At 42.8% G+C, this 16,422-nt stretch overlaps 2 protein-coding genes across 5 annotated transcripts; both read right to left on the bottom strand.

Annotated features, from left to right (window-relative positions):
- Positions 1–1,192: 1,192 nt before the first annotated feature.
- On the bottom strand, positions 1,193–6,398 carry jdp2b (Jun dimerization protein 2b). Of its 4 annotated transcripts, none has more exons than XM_027030121.2 (4): positions 6,337–6,398; positions 3,954–4,161; positions 3,304–3,408; positions 1,193–3,168 (listed from the first exon to the last, which is right to left on the bottom strand). In XM_027030121.2, exons 2-4 carry the CDS (start codon positions 4,146–4,148, stop codon positions 2,983–2,985), a joined length of 486 nt encoding a protein of 161 aa, XP_026885922.2. In that variant the 5' UTR covers positions 4,149–4,161; positions 6,337–6,398; the 3' UTR covers positions 1,193–2,982. The 4 variants fall into 4 exon arrangements, with proteins under 4 accessions (XP_026885922.2, XP_026885924.2, XP_026885923.2 ...); XM_027030123.2 differs by having other exon boundaries at positions 6,341–6,389; XM_027030122.2 differs by having other exon boundaries at positions 3,954–4,158; positions 6,337–6,387.
- A 5,230-nt stretch (positions 6,399–11,628) lies between these two features.
- On the bottom strand, positions 11,629–14,481 carry si:ch211-153j24.3 (proto-oncogene c-Fos). Its single transcript, XM_027030135.2, has 4 exons — positions 14,287–14,481; positions 13,783–14,016; positions 13,455–13,562; positions 11,629–13,196 (listed from the first exon to the last, which is right to left on the bottom strand). Exons 1-4 carry the CDS (start codon positions 14,383–14,385, stop codon positions 12,534–12,536), a joined length of 1,104 nt encoding a protein of 367 aa, XP_026885936.2. The 5' UTR covers positions 14,386–14,481; the 3' UTR covers positions 11,629–12,533.
- Between the last annotated feature and the right edge of the window lie 1,941 nt (positions 14,482–16,422).

Here is a 16,422-nt window from a genome sequence, read left to right as displayed (position 1 = left end):
ACCTACAAGCATAACTATATCATTAATTATAAGGAGCAGAAATAACAAATATAAGGTAAATATGATACCACTGCAGGAATGGACAGTCATATATGTCACCATGTATTGCGTATAATGGACAAAGTCATATATGTCACCGTGTATTGTTTAGAATGGACAGAGTCATATATATGACCATGTATTGCATATAATGGATAGTCATATATGTCACCGTGTATTGTGTATAATGGACAGTCATATATGTCGCCGTGTATTGTGTATAATGGACAGAGTCATATATGTCGCCGTGTATTGTGTATAATGGACAGAGTCATATATGTCACTGTGTATTGTGTATAATGGACAGAGCCATATATGTCTCCGTGTATTGTGCATAATCGACAGTCATATATGTCGCCATGTATTGTGTATAACGGACAGAGCCATATATGTCGCCGTGTATTGTGTATAACGGACAGAGTCATATATGTCACCGTGTATTGTGTATAATGGACAGAGTCATATATGTCACCGTGTATTGTGTATAATGTCACCGTGTGCAGTAATGCGTGGGCTTACTTTCCAGCAGACAGCCTGAGTCAGTCCTGTTACGAGGAGAGAGCTCTGTGTCCTGTCCAGCGTTATGTGCGTCCTGGACAAACGAAGCCGTGTTCCCTGAACTCTCTGTTATTGGCAGACTTACTGTCACCTCCGCAAGCATCGTCCACAGCCCCAACCCACGTTTCTGGTCAGTTTGTTTTTTGACTGCACTTCTGAAAGCACAGTGTTCTTGAGGTAAACAAGCAAGTGTGGATCTCCTCCCCCCCTCTACTTCATACACATTCACACGTGCACGCGCACACGCGTGTGCCCATTGCAGGAGAATGTGCTGAGGAGCAGGCTCAGCCAGACGCCCACGGCACAGACGTGTTCAAGCAAAAGAGATGCGTTCTGCAAAATGGCTCGAGCTGCCAAGCAGAAGGTCAAATGTGTGATCCATGTGTGATCAAGAATGAGTAGCCAGAACCCTGCAAGTGCAGATCAGCCCCAGACACACAAACACATTCAACCCCCTCGCAAGTCCATGTGTATATTAGACACACAAACACATTCAACCCCCCGCAACTCCATGTGCGTATTAGCCACACACAAACACACTGAACCATCCTGCAAAGACATGTGTGTATTAGTCACACAAACACAATGTTGCTCTTTGGGATTGTTTATTTGTTTGCTTTCTATGCACATTATAAATACAAAAGGGGTTCATGTGTTCTCATTCACTCTAGCACACATAAATCAGATTTAACACATAAAAATACTGTAATTCAGGTTTACTGAAGCACTCAGCCAGCACATCTCATGTCATGTGTTACACTTCAGCTTGATAAGCTTTACACTGCTCAATAGTTCCACGTTCTTCTCTTCCTGAAAATAAAAAAAATGAGACGCAAAAAGCCTGTTGGGCTTATGTAGTGCCACCTAGTGGCCCATACGAGTACTCCGTTCTCTCCCTGTAAGCTCATTCAGGTAGTGGTTATTGCTATTGGATGGGAGGAGTCCAGTCCTTAGACTACACATTCCAGATGTAACCCAACAAACCTGATGACCCCGAAGACTCCAGGGTGGCAAAAGAAGCTCTAGTCCAAGACAGAGCCAGAAGACTCTCAAACATCAAGAAAAATCTGTCAAATGAATCCGTGACATAGAAAAGTCCATACGACGGCACTGTCCCTGGATAGCGGCGCTCCCCCGGCTACCCCTTGCCCCAGAGCGGGCACACCACATGTCTTCACAGTTTATTTCTACTATGCAACAAATGGCATCATTGTGAAAACAGAAGAGTTCAGCGACTCCGCACTGCAGATATCGGTACAGCCCTTCAGTCAGTCAACAACAAAGATCATACAAAATAAGAGAGAAGCATTTCAGCACATCACTTGATAACAGTTAAAAAAAAAAATAATACATTATATAATATATAGAGTGCAGATACAAGTGCATGCACAAAGTAAAAAAACAAACAAACAAACATACCAGTTAATATACAGCATGTGTTAAAGAAACGCCAGCGTTAGTACACACAAGAGGCTATCAAAGTCGCCATCTGGTGGCTATTCAAAGTATTTTGCATCAAACTAGTATAAATAGAGAAGTGCTTTTAGACCCATACCATTGACTTAACACTGAAGGAGTCTGTTCTGTGTAGCGTTACATGTCCTGTACACTGAACCAGGTACTGTGTTCTTTGGGCAGTGGTGGCATGTCCACGTGGACATCATTTAAACACGATCAGGAATAAATAAAAAAAACAATCCTTTCTTAGTTTACATTTATGGCATTTAGCAGACGCTTATATCTAAAGTGACTTACAATTGTGACCAAGTGCAATCTGAGGAATTGAGGGTTAAGGGCATTGCTCAGGGGCCCAATAGTGGGAACATTGCAATAGTAATAGGGCTTGAACCTGCAACCTTCTGACTACTAGGCCAGTAATTTAACTGCTGAGCCAGTGGCTGTTTGACAAGACAAATGCCTTGCCCATGTTTGAGTGGAAGGTGTAGTGAATCCAACTGATTTTGCAGTAAGAGTTGTGACTATAATCCCACTGATGCCACAATATCCCACTGATCCGCACTGTACCAAAAGGACCATTAGCACGGAGTCTTTGGATGTTCGACATCAAACACGTGTCCGCAAAATCTCCATTTAGTTCCATAATATTAAGAACAACTTCCTGACACTTCAGTGACATGCCGCTTCTCCAAACATCCTGCTTCTCAAAACAAGAAGTGTCTTGGGGGTTGGGAAAAGACCCACAGAACCAGGAAATAGTCACTGAGCCCAGTCAGCATCTGGGCCCAGATTGAACAGGAGGGAGGAGTCGGTCTGAGCTTTGGTAGAAAAGAGTTACTCTTCGAGCACCAACTGTGGATAGTCATCCTGAGAGCATCCCTGACTCCTGGCATCTTCTCAGGGTCTCCGTGAGGTCTTACGAGCATCTCACTCAGCCGAGAGCTGCTGGAGAAGTGAGTGGTGCTCGTCATGGGGCTGGTGGATGCTGTCGGTGCGCACAATGCAGGTGGGACGGTGCAGGTTGAGCATCAGGACGAGGTGCTGACGCTCCTGCTTCAGGTCCTCGATCTGAGACTTCAGCTCAGCATTCAGCACCTCCAAACGCTCTGACTCCTAGAGAGACACACATACATTTAAGGTGTCTTTTTTAAGCATGGCATAATTTTTCATATTCAGAGCTTCCTGAAACATTTCTCCTTCAAAAACCAGACAGTAACATTTTGCTGAAACTCAAATTTGCTCACTCACTTTTTGAAGGAAATCTGTTCTCTCCTTTTTCTTGTTCCGACAGCGTGCTGCTGCAACTTTGTTTTTTTCCCTCCTCCTCTTCCTCCTCTCATCCTCATCAGCCATCTAGCAGAGAAAGGCCAGATATCAGTCCGGTCATACCACAAACAACCACCCACTGACACTCAGTTCTCTTTAATTGTGACATTCAGGGGTTTTACAAGATATCACAGAAAAAGCCGAAAAACATATGCCCATTTTTGGTAATTTTTCAGTCTAAAAATGTGAACGAAAACTGCATTTTTAGAGCGTCTTTAAATCAGGACGTTGCTTTCTGCGGTTTTATGTAAGTGCTTTATGTAAACATCTGTGGGCGTCTTTGCCTTTAGACACTAGATGGCGACCGTGGCTGGATAAAGTTACTCGAAGAAACGCACTTCACCGCTGGAGACTTTGATATAAAGACACGGCACTCTGCTACTGTGCTACTGATTTCAGAGCTATAGCCGATGTCTCAAACACTTACGTTTGCCAAATTTGACTAAAGCTATAATCCAGAAGGACTTAAAATATGCATTAGTATGACAAGAAATGTATCCCTCAGAAATCAAACGCATGACCTTGGTGTTTCCAGCACATTGCAATACATGCTCTACGTGTGTGTTTCTGACCTCGCTCTGCAGGAGGCTGAGTGGTCTTTTGCCAGCGTGTAGGAGTTCGATGGGAGATATGGCCCCACGGAGACTGTACATCTCTGCTAGTCGAAGCTGCTCCGTCAGTGTGGAGGTGGGAACTCCAGCCAAAGGAACCAGGCTAGGCAATGAAGCAGCAGACATTACGGGGTCGGGAACCTGTTCAGGCATCATTGCTGGCGTCCTGCTGAGAGACAGCGAGGAATATAAAAACACACACAGAGAGAGAGCAAGAGAGGGGAAAGAAAAAGAAGAAAATAAGAAATGTACACTCTTTTCTTCCAGGTTGTGCGTTTGAACTGAACCTCGTTTTCTCAGCCTCCCTGCTGTAACGATGACAGACGTGCAAGTGTGGGTATATGACAGTCCTGCCTTCCCCACGGGCATGCATAATCTCATTTCCTGAAAACCTCACAGGTATAGTGGAGTCTCTGATTGGCTGGGAGGGAGAGAGAGTGTGCATGTGACACATCCACTCAATCCGGCCTGTACATTGCTGCACAAGCATTTGGGAACTGAGTAAAACATGAGATCAGATGATTCAGCTACTAACTCCCAAGTTGTCTGGAGTCTTCGTGGAAAGAAAAGGAAAACTGAGAACCCAAATGATCCAGTGTGAAAGGAAGATGGAGATTTTCTGGACATCAGTCGTCCCCCCCAACCAGTGTTCAGGGTTTTGTTTGTTTGGGTATGTCAGATCAAAATCAAACAGAGTTCATACTGAGACATCTGGGGGTTGTACGCTTGTCTAAATCTCCTCCTTTCTTCTCTTCATGTCAACATAAACCCCCTGCAGCTGGTTACTCCGCAGCCATTAGGGAACTTTGGCCCTGGAAGAGTTTCCCTTTCCCCCCCCTCCATCCCGAAGCACCTGACCCCCTGAAGCCCGGCGTCGAGGTAGCGCAGGAGAGGGGCATACATGTCTACTGCAGAATCGCGCTGCCGCCAGGGCACTGCGATGGAAACACAGCCTGGCTGGCTCAGCGCAGCGGGAAAACGTGCCACTATGACTGCTTCCCTGCACGAAATATACAGCAGAGGTTTCATCATCAGGCTGGCCAGAGTTCAGTCACGTCATCTCGCTCCCCGAATGTGTCTTCTCAATGCACTTTTTTTTTGTTGATTGTGTGTGCATGCGAGATTGTGTATATGTGCATGTATGTGTGATTCAGCCCTTTTCACCTCCTCTTTTTGGACTTCTGCATCTCTGTCTGCTCCCTCCCTTTTGCATGCGTGTGTGTACACACACACACACACACACACACATCTGTGTATGCATGTGTCTCTCGCTCTCCCTGACACTGTTTTAGATTTCATTCCCTTCCCTGAACACCACACAGCATCTTATAACACACCACAGACTGATATCTTAAGTCTTCGTGTATCTTTTAAAAATCACTCTTGCTTTATAAGCTTCCCAGAGACAGAGGTGTGAGTACAGCAGAAGTCTCTTACTGCCATTATTAAAATATGCATGTAGTCACACTTCTCCACCACATCTGTCCCGGCCATGCCCAGGGGATCATTTTATGATTGTAGCTGTTTGGATGGCTAATCAGGTTTAGAAGTTTGGATCAGACATCACAGAACACAGGTCAGGACCCTGCACTGGCAGAAGGTGACTCCCTCCAGCTCAAAGCTCTGTCACCATCTACCTCTGAGTTTGACTAGAGCGACCCAGAACTTTCTACTTAAAGACTGCATGTTAAAACCAAGCATTTCTGCAAATGGCCTGCGACTGCCTGCAACAGTCGTACTCCGAACACCCCCTGACTTGACCTGCAAATTCACACGGGTAACCTTTAGCAAGAGAGTACCCCCGGTGCTCTTCCGTCCAATAGGTTACACAACGAGCATAAAGGCCAGAATCAAATGAGAGATAGTGCTGTAAAATGACCCGGACTAACGGTCTATTTTATAAGACGAGCCTGCAGTCCAACACGCAAACATGTCACATCTATTTAACAAAATGGGCCACAAAGCATAACAATTTCGTAATGGTAGTAAGCGTGGGAATTCGGGGTGGTTGGCTTAAAACTTAAGTTCACAAAAGTTATTTGTTCGCTTTTACATGTAGCCTGCAGTAAACCGTAAATTAAGCACTTCATTCACCCGGACCACTTCATAGGTAGGACATACCGATGCTGTCAAAATAAGTATTTCTCTAAACGATTAGTAGATCAATCGAAAGTAAACATACATGTATACATTCAATTAGGCATGATATATAGGCCTACATGTTTCGTCGTTCTGTTTTTACATAGCCTTAAGAACAAAGTTCCTCAAGTTGGATTAGAAGTTTATGTTTTGTTTTGCATAAAACAATCTGTCGGCTTTTAAAATCCTGCTTAAAATTACTCACCTACTTTCTGTGAGAAACCCGTGTCAACAGCTCGACGTCCGCCTGCTAAATGCGCCAGACGCTCGTTGCATCAGCGCGTTTAAATACTCGCTGTAGGGAATGCGGAACTGGCTCGTTCCAGACGTAAGCAGCGGTGTAAAAATAAAAAGCTGTGCGGAGCGAAAAAGGCTTTAGGCTCCGCCCCCTAGCAACCAAACACACAACAGAGAGTTTCTGCTCTCAGTAAGGCTCCCGGGCAGCCCACGCACGTAGCGGGCGGGATATCCCATCACATAATAGAACAGACGGGAGGTTTCTTGAAACTGTTTTGTGTCCACGAATGGACTGTAAACACAACTAAGCCCACTCGTTATTTTCTGTTTAGCGTTGCCTGAGGTTTACAACGTGTCAATGGTTAACCCGTTCAGTAAACTCTCACTTGATATAAACAATGGTTAACTCTTTCAGGAACATCCCACTTAATATAAACATTCCGCTTAATTTTTTATTTTTATTTTTACGATTAAAAGTGAAAGGTAAGACCGAAGAGACGAGCATGGGCTTTTAAAATATGCTGGGAATCTAAGAAACAAGACCGAGTAAATCAATTATTTTTCATCAAGCAGGATCGTGTTGAATTCAGGCGCATTAATCAGTCAATAAGCAATATGTGTAAGCGGAGTGTTTAACGATAACACTTGAGTTCTAACATAAGGCGTACTAGTCCTTCACTACAACAAAATCTTGAATTTACAAGCATATAGGGCATGTAAAATCGAGACCAGCAATCATTACACTGCAATATCTTCGTCGTCGTCGTCATCATCATCATCATCATCATCATCAGTTATACTTTACAAAACAGAAGAACTGATAGAAATAGCCTAGGACAAAATAGTTACGCTGAAACAATTAATACAACAACTATATACAATGCAATATATTAACAATTTATAGACAAGATAAAGTATGGTGAAGACAAAAATAACAAGTTAAGACAATTCATCCATTAATGCAAAAATATGCAAGCAGAACTATCCCAAAACGTACATGCAGATAGAGCTAGCACACACACACACACACACACACACACACACACACACACACACAAGCACAGACGACTTCCTCTTGACCTGCCTCCAAAATAACTTCAGCAAGCCTTAATCATGTACTTTATTATAGTCACTAAGACTCATACAAATGGTGGAATTTCCCATTCTGTCTGATTTTAAATATACTTCCAAAAAAAAGAGGTTTAACCTATACACAAGATTAACTACATATTACAACAGAACCACTTTACTAAAATTCATTACACAAGAATTCACATTCACATTTATAACCCCGCATGGGATGGTTTTGCTTTGCTTTGATCTAAAATGATGTTTTGCTGCCCTGATGGTTTGAGTAGCTGATAAGTTTTACGAGGTGTGCTAAACAGAAAACTACATTCTGGTAACAGTTGTGCACCATTTAAGAACATCTTGCAAGCCTTGTGGAACTGCACAAGGATATTAGTGAAATGAGAGCCAGGAACCGTGTCTACAGGCTTGGTTCTCATCGTAGTTCTTTTGAGAAAGGCACGCTGACATAGTTGCGGAATGTAAACACCTTTCTTCACACCTGTAGGGTCACACTCTGATGGCTTTGCATAGTTCAACACTGGAACACATTACAAATCCCCACCAGGAGTTGTTCTTTAAAAAGCCTGTTACTCCCCTGTTGCTTCACTCAGACAAAGGGTGAGCAGACACATATTGGTCTGAACTTGGGAAAATTACTAATAATGAGTCATTTCATCCATGCAGCCTGAAAATATTAACAGACATGAATGGACCGGTGAATAATTGTCCTTGTCTTGTCTTTTCATTGACTCTTTCAACCCCTTTCTAAATGGGCACTAGATTTGAGTATTATTGGAGCATTTCTGTTCTTAACTCAAAAAGAGACAAGATCAAAAGACAAGGACAAGCACATTGAAAAAAACACTGTTGAAAAAGATCATGGCACGTGTGGGAATATAAGGGTCAGGTTGTGTTAGACACTGATGATGAATGAACAGGTTTCAGGTAGGATTTAATCTGGCTGCTGGAGAATGTTGGCATGTTTCATTGTGGTTCTTCCAGTTATTAAGTTACTAAAAATGCTGCAGATCTCTCAATAAAATGTGGAGCTGCCTCTTCTCTTCTATGAGCACTCTGCTGTATGTAGATTCACTGTGCAGATCATATTAAAGATTTTACCATTTTTTGTTGCAGTGCATTCACTAAAGCCTAGCAATACTCTCAGAACTGGGAGTCACATATGATTTGTGTGGCTATAAGTGTGTTCCATTAGATTCAAACTGGGAATTTAAGATTTGGATATCCAAGCCAGATTTTATCAAGTCAAAATCTCAAAGTTGAGCCAGTTCTGGTACTGGACATGTCACTGCTTGGTCAGTGGGTGGCAGTAGCTGTGTATAAAAGGGCTTTTTCCAGGATCTAGTCTCTCAGGAGAGAGAGGGCAAGGGAGAGAGTGTTTGTGTAGGAGGTAGCCTGTTTCACCTGAGTGGGCATGCCTGACTTTGTCCTTTTGACACATTGTGTAACAAACAGTGTCACAGGCACAGAATCTGAAGTGCAAACACAAACACTGGGCAGGTCACTGCACAGGTGGACAGTGCACATTTAACTTCTAATACTGAAACTACATGCTGTAATGTTTAAAGACCTTTTCTCTCAACCATTGCTGATATATACAGTTTTAGAGTGAAGGTCCACCAACAGCCATGTAAACAACCAATCACATTTCACACAGAACTTATTTCAGCACTGAAGACATTTTGGCTCATGTATTACCTGCAATGTTGCTTAAGAACAAAACCTGAATGGCCTTTGCCTGTCCGGACTTGAACTAGACCTCATTTGTATTTAGGCATAGTCTTCTCCACATCTTCAAGTCAACCATGCAATGCTTGAAAAATATAGCTGCCATTATCAGTACACAAGCTCCCTAGGGATCAAACCCATGATCTTGGTGGTACTAGCCGTGGTACTTTACTCCACCTGATGAGCTGAAGGAGCAGAGCAAGGGCGTTACAGACTCCACCTGTGCCCACTCTGATGGAACCTCAAAAGATGGAGCACTGGCTCTCCCCTGCCCAAGCCCCGCCCCTCCCTGCACAAGCTTCTCCCCTTCTCGGCCCAGCCCTCTTCAGGGACCTGGACAAACAGTGAGACAGTTGGTCAGTGCAAACTCCACCATGACAGACATTCACAGCAGGAGTGTGAGCGATCTCTCGAGGAGAGTCTCACGCTTCTGCATGAGCCGTCTTTTGTTTGCTAAAACCAAGCCCACAGTCTGGTAATCCTAGTTTTTGTATTGCAGTACATGTGCTAACAAAACAGCAGCAGGTTTCAACTCCAGGTGCAAGGTTTTGAGGCACAGAGTGTGTGATGACATGCAACTTTTAGTTAAATATTTGGTATTGCTGCAGAAATGGTTGCTCTGAGGAAACTACAAAATTCTAATGATCACGGCAACATTAGTGCAAGAAAACTAAAACACAAAGCAAAAGAAAAAATGTAAAGAAAGTGTAAACATACAACAGTGGCTTTCATGTTACACATTCACACAAAGCCTTTACAAAGCAACCAGAACACTCCACATGTGTACACATGTCTGTATAACACTGCCAGCCGTAATGCAGGTTACATTTAAGATCAGGTGATTATTTTGTAAAATGTTCTGAACGCAATCTTGCAACATGCCCTTTGTAATCTAAACTTTTAGTGTTCATTGTCAACATATGTATCCTTCCAGAAGCAGCCAGTCCACACCAAGGCTAAAGTGTTGTTTTTTAACCAGACGTGAGACTGGGCTTACTCTGTTGAATCTACAGGGTCAGCTAAAAAATAAAAAGTTACCAGACACCACTTGAACCTCAGACACGCAGGCCTTTAACCGTTTTCTCAGTTCTCACTTGCTGACAATCAGCGTAGGCTAAACCCCGCATTTGCCAGTCAGATGATGAGAAATTGGACAATCCAGTTTGCTGTTTTGACCGTAGCAATGAGCGTTTCAAATCGCTTGCTATGTTGTAAGTAAATAACCTTCTCGTTAACAAAGACTAAAACGAATCAAATTCGTATGTAATATCCTCTTACAGTGTGACTGCTAGTTACGCGAAAATGAAATCAAATCGAGCGCCAATAATTAGATTCTGCGTTTTGACTGCTTAAAAACTGTCTTTCCTCCGCATGTTCTTCTCCTCGTTGTCAGATGATCTGATTCACACCCGCAAACGCCGTTATCTTTCGCATTCATAATGAGGCTAACTTGGTTATCCTATTTAAAATATCTGCAGACTCATTCGCCCTGTTATAGCCACCATGCGATTAAAGAATCGAAAACCGTGGAATTAAAATATTTAAATCATAATAAATGAACTGCATTGGCTACTCTTTCAAATGTAAACTTAAATCTGTGTACAAGCTGTAAATAAGATCTGTTCATTTCGTCGAGGAAATAACATCGTCGCCTTTACATACAATTATGTAACCTAGCAAGCTAATGCCAAAAAAGTCAATCAGGAGAAAACGTCTGCAAATCACTGCAGATCGACAAAATAGGGGCACCACGGTTGCATCGATGCATGAAGATGCCAACCAATATCAGTTTCGCACTGTTGGTTCCCGTAACCTGCACAGTCCGGCCTTTCTCTGCCTGCTCTTTATGTTTTCCGGAAAGGTCTGCCATGGTGAAACAAATAGCTCAGTGAGCCCCGTCACCATGGAAACAAAACACCAAGTCGTTTTCTAAATATGGGCATGGAAATAGAAAAAAAAATGTATCGCGCAAATACGCTCTGACGTAATAACATTTACGTTGCGTGCCCTGCACAAGATTGTTCCGACCGTAAGGAGTGTGGATCGATACGTTTTATATCCAGAAAGCGCTTAAATGCACCTAATGTTTTACAAGGAATGCATTATTTAACATTAGATTTGTGCTTATCACACTGCGATCCTGCCTTTATAGCGAGGAAGCGACGTTACCACAAATAGCTTATCTGACTTGGTATGTTCCACTTTGATACCAGACAAGGCTGCTCCAAATGACAGTTTCAGCGAGAGGTTATTGTAGGGTATTGTACAGTTTCTGTTTTGGAGAAAATTAACACCAAGCTGACATAATAATGGTACTACTACTGCTACCGTTGCTACCTACTACCACTACTAATAATAGCAACAACTATAATAGCCAAATAATACTCTTTACAGCCATTATACTCATTTTTCATATTTTACCTATTTGTTTATTTTTTGCACATTTGTAAACATGGCATATATTGAAGGTAATAAAAATATAAAACACAAAATTGTAATCTTTACATATGGCACAATTCTCACAGGAAACCAAAGTCACGCTCCATTTTAAAAACAGCACTTCCAGATAGAGTATTTCAACATACACACTAAGACACTGCAGCTGAATAGGGTGAGTGATATAATGGTCTCAACATTCATCAGATTTTGACAATAACAATATTCATCACAACGTACATAATACTATGAAAATAAATGTGAACACAAGAACTTCACATTGGCTTTAATTAGCAAGATCGTCAAAGAATTATTGTGCTCTTCATTCTTTAACTAATGACCAATACATTTAAAATCTGGTTAGTGCTGTATTGGAAATTTGGTCAGTATAATGCAATGTGTTGTCAAAGATCAAAGATCATAACCTCATATTGCAATAACCAGTATGTATTGGCCCTGGCAACATACTGTACGGTAAAGCACAAGATTTACATCAACAACAAAATAGGACCTGACACGGTTGAGTCCACATGATACAAAGTGCATAAATGATCCCATCAAAAACACTTCCACCTAAAGGATGAATATTAATATTTTCCACACATCACCATCTGGAAGAAATGATTTTGTCACAGTATGTGAGTGTAGCACATATGATGTGTACAACATCTATGCAGACCTACAAATGGACCTCAACAAACCTGTTGTCCCTGTCGAAGAAACTCTCTTGATTCTTCTCCAGACACTTTGCTATCAGGGTAATCTGGTTCATCTTAGAGGGACAAAATAGTGTTTCAATGACCCCATTCCATTTCCAAAAGTGCATCACATCAAGACAGGCATGCAGCAGCAGATCAGTGTAGAATCGTCCCATATACTGGACGCACACCCCACCAGTCTCTGCTCTGGCCTTCATAAAGCCAGCAGGTTGGAGTTATCACTGCTCCCACTGGCTCCACGGGCCCCCCCTTTGCTATCCTCGCACCTGCCAGGAAAGTCGAACACAGGCACAGTACTGCTGCTGCAGTCCGGACTTAGCACTGGTGTTCTGAGGGGGTCCAGACTACCACCCATTGTCATGTATAAAGTCTCCCACTCAGTCAGGCCCAAGGAGGCACTGAGGTCAATATCAGGCACCAGCAGGTCCATATCGTCATCTCCGTCCATCTTGGAGCTGAGGTCGACCATGCGCACATCTTTCAGGTCGGTGTAGGGTTCCTGCCCGGCACTGGAGCACAGCAGCACATTGGAGTCTCCTGAGATGATGGGGCAAGTGGGCTCCAGCTCCTGGGAGCAGGTGTCCTCCTGGTGGAGAAGCGTCTTGTCCAAGTTAGCTGGGGTGGAAGGTGCCTGCTCAGAGGTCTGATCTTCCAGCAGGATGGGGGCCTGTTGTGTGGGAGGCTCTTCGGAGACCTCTTCCTCTTCCCTTGCTGTCTCCTCCTGCTCAGTCTCGACTGGGATTTTGCACTGAGGTTTGTGGGCAGTCAGGAGGAGCTCGAGCTGCTCCTTCTCCTTTAGCAGGCTGCTGATCTCTGCCTGCAGAGCTGCCTTCTCCTCCTCTAGACTGTCAGTCTCCTGCAAAGCAGCCAGAGGGAGTGTGTGGGTCTGACCATGTAAAAACACCACATCCTAAATACATGCAAAATAAACACTTAAATACATGCCGTGCAAATATGCTCAGAGAATCTGCACCAGTGCTATTTGTGCTCATCTCTTTTCTCAGCTTTTATCAACTGCACTTGCATCAGACCTTGTTCTGTTAATCTCTAATCCTTTACATAAATACTTGCTGGCACCTGAGTAAACGTCATATGCGTACAGATGAATACGTACAGCCTGCAGACTGTCAGTGAGCTCACGACGTCGACTCCGGCACTTGGCTGCAGCAAGTTTGTTCCTCTCTCTGCGAACCCTTCGCCTCTCCTCTTCCTCTGGGGTGAGCTTTGTATCAAATGAATGAATAAATACATAAATCACACTGTTTGGCACAGTTAGACATCGCTATGTCTATGAGAAGAATTCAGACAATGTCATATTATTGTACATCTTAGAGTCCACAACAGACAGATTTTGTAAATAAAAAATAAGAAGAATTTGCTTGCTTCAAATGATATGTTGCACATTTGAACTGAACCCAACTCCAGATCCAGTTGAAAAATACCTGATCTTTCTGTCCCTTTCGCCTGCCTGTAGGGGCCCTGGGGCCCAACTTGGGAGAAGAAGGTTGGGCTTCTTTCTCAGGGGTTTGTGCTGTCCTCTGCTTCACACCACTGCTGGGGCTGACTGAAGAAATGTCAGTGGACAGGACCATCCACTTAAGACTTGGTGCCGTGGCGACAGCGGTGACCGTCGGGACAAAGGGACTGCTGGCTGCATTGCTCTCAAATCGCTGGCCCTGAACATGCACAAAACACACCGTCACTGGACGTGCAAAGCTGCTTTTGCAAATCTTCACTCACACTACAGTTAATAAAGATTTAAACATATAATTAGTAATTAAGCATTTAATACACGATAAATAACCTACTAGTAAACATTTGTTTCCTTTTTACCTTGTCTTTTATTTTGCCTCTTTACCTTAAGTCTTTTAATTTGAATTTCTATAGCAAATGAATAGCAAATTAATTATTCAGTCTTCTTTTATCGTCTTTCACATCATTTATACCTGCGCATTCTTCATCTTTGCCGCTGATGCGCGCGAGAGCGACTCCTTTGCAGACAGCTGGCAGAGCGCAGCACGAGACGAAGAGACGTTTTTAGGCATCTCCTTAAACTGCAACGAAATGATGTATGCAACTAAATAAAGCTACCTACAAGCTACGAAATACACTCAAATATTGCAGCTAAATGTATGGTTGTATTTTGCAGGTTTGCTATTGAGTGTATTTACTAGTCTACACTTGAAGACACAGGATCTCGGCAGCGTTCTTCTTTTATAGTGAGCGAGAATTTTATGAATGAAATCTATGAGACGAGACCGTACCATGTATATGGTGGGGAGGGGTAGAACAATAAAAAATCATACAATTTAATTAAATGCGTCGGGGAATGGTGTTTAAAATAAAACCCGTGCAAATAAAATTTCACGTTTGGAGTTCGGCGGTGTATCTTCCAACAGAAATGTACAAAATATCATTCATCAGGTACCTTCTATATATTGAAATGTAACTGCTCTCTCCAGAGTGAATAAAATGGACTACGTCATTTTACGCGTGTTGTTTGTAGCCCGAGTCTTTTGCATTCCTTAATGCGGGCAAATAACCGACTGTGGCCGAGTGTGACCGCTTATTGTGTAACAATGATTGGCATTCGCATTTGTCATAAGCTACTGGAGGTTTAATAAACGGATCTAAAACTGAATTTAATCTGCAGGCCATGTAGGCTTCCATGGAAAAAAACATCAACACCAACGGACTCTTACATAATTATGTATCTTGTTTTATAATCTAGATTTACTTATTTTACCTGTGTGCATATATCACCGCATTAAAGCTTTTGCAAGAATATAAATGCAATCTTAGGAATGGCAAAACTTCCGACACAAAATATTACGTATAACAGTGCTTAAAATGGTAATGCAAAATATTCTAGGATAGGTTATTCAGGTAACTCCTGAGGTCATAGTCGTGCAGGTACAGATATTGCTCGAGGATTTCGGTATTTGGCTCATATCATTCTCAATGATGAATATCCCACACAAAAGTGCTGCAGCAACAAGACCTGTCGCTAGCGCAAGGGAACCAATCAGAGGGCAGAGTTTTCTGCCCATATAAGGCATTTCCGGAGAGGCGCCTGCAGCCGCAGCGATATTGCAGTAGATCCCGCTGACTATTTTTGTCTTATCTGACTTAATTAAATGACATTCAAGTGACAGAATCGTCACCAAATATCCACATATATTTTAAAGTGAGCTATATATTTGAGTGAAGCTCTCTATTTCAATACTGGCGATTTAATTTCATTTTAGACTAATAAAGGTTTCGCGAATGCAGCCCATATTCTCATGTGGAGGTCGTTTGATGGAAGACTATTGTTCCTCGAGACCACCACTGTGATTATGTCTATCTTTAGCAAAATGGGATGAGGTAACCAACTGCTTTCACTGGACGGCGTGAGAGTGGGGCCTCCCTTGTGTGGCGTCCAAGTGCTTCCCGGCAGGCAAGCCCCTTAGCAGGTTTCTGGCAATTGGCAAGCATGTCCCGCGCTGCGCACCCAGCGTGAGTTCGTCTGCGTCGTGTTACCTGAAAACGAATTGGACTACCGGAAGCTGCTCATACCTCCATGAACTACGTTTTACATTTGTGTTTGAAAATGGCCTTTTTAGCATAATTGTGTGCATGTGAAAGTAAAACTGTGAGCAAAAAGGCAATGTTAGACTATAATATAGAGTGCTGATTTCACAGATTATTCATCATTATTCGTCGAAAGCTCTGCTTTCTCAGGTGTGCTTGTTGCAGCTTCGCGTAGCAGCCTGTACTGCGTCATTGACTCCAATGGGCGGGGCGTTACCCGGACAACACGGAATGTCAAACAAAACATGCACAGCGAGGCAGAGCAGTATGTCCCATGGGAACGCTGATATGGCTGTTTTCGCTTGTTAATAAATAACAAAACATATTTATTTCACCAATCCTTGCATTTAACGCAATGGAAAGAATTGTGTTATTGTTACAAAATAAGGTAAACAACAGTTTCAAAACGTAAAACAAATAAGCAAAGGACTGAACTACCTACTACGAATAATATCCTATATCGGTCAGTTTTTTCCGGCTTGGTTTAACGCTTGTTTCCGTTTCACATT

The sequence above is a fragment of the Electrophorus electricus genome, chromosome 8 (assembly GCF_013358815.1).
Source record: "Electrophorus electricus isolate fEleEle1 chromosome 8, fEleEle1.pri, whole genome shotgun sequence".
Taxonomy (NCBI): Eukaryota; Metazoa; Chordata; class Actinopteri; order Gymnotiformes; family Gymnotidae; genus Electrophorus; species Electrophorus electricus.
This window is presented reverse-complemented; position numbering and strand designations above follow the sequence as displayed.

Coding starts and splice junctions, on each gene's coding strand:
- si:ch211-153j24.3 (XM_027030135.2), bottom strand. CDS start 14,385: ATGCCTAAAAACGTCTCTTCGTCTCGTGCTGCGCTCTGCCAGCTGTCT. Junction 13,563..13,782: donor GAAAGGGACAGAAAGATCAG/GTATTTTTCAAC, acceptor TTTGATACAAAG/CTCACCCCAGAGGAAGAGGA. Junction 13,197..13,454: donor TCACTGACAGTCTGCAGGCT/GTACGTATTCAT, acceptor GCTGCTTTGCAG/GAGACTGACAGTCTAGAGGA.
- jdp2b (XM_027030121.2), bottom strand. CDS start 4,148: ATGATGCCTGAACAGGTTCCCGACCCCGTAATGTCTGCTGCTTCATTG. Junction 3,409..3,953: donor TCAGCCTCCTGCAGAGCGAG/GTCAGAAACACA, acceptor TTTCTCTGCTAG/ATGGCTGATGAGGATGAGAG. Junction 3,169..3,303: donor GAACAGATTTCCTTCAAAAA/GTGAGTGAGCAA, acceptor GTGTCTCTCTAG/GAGTCAGAGCGTTTGGAGGT.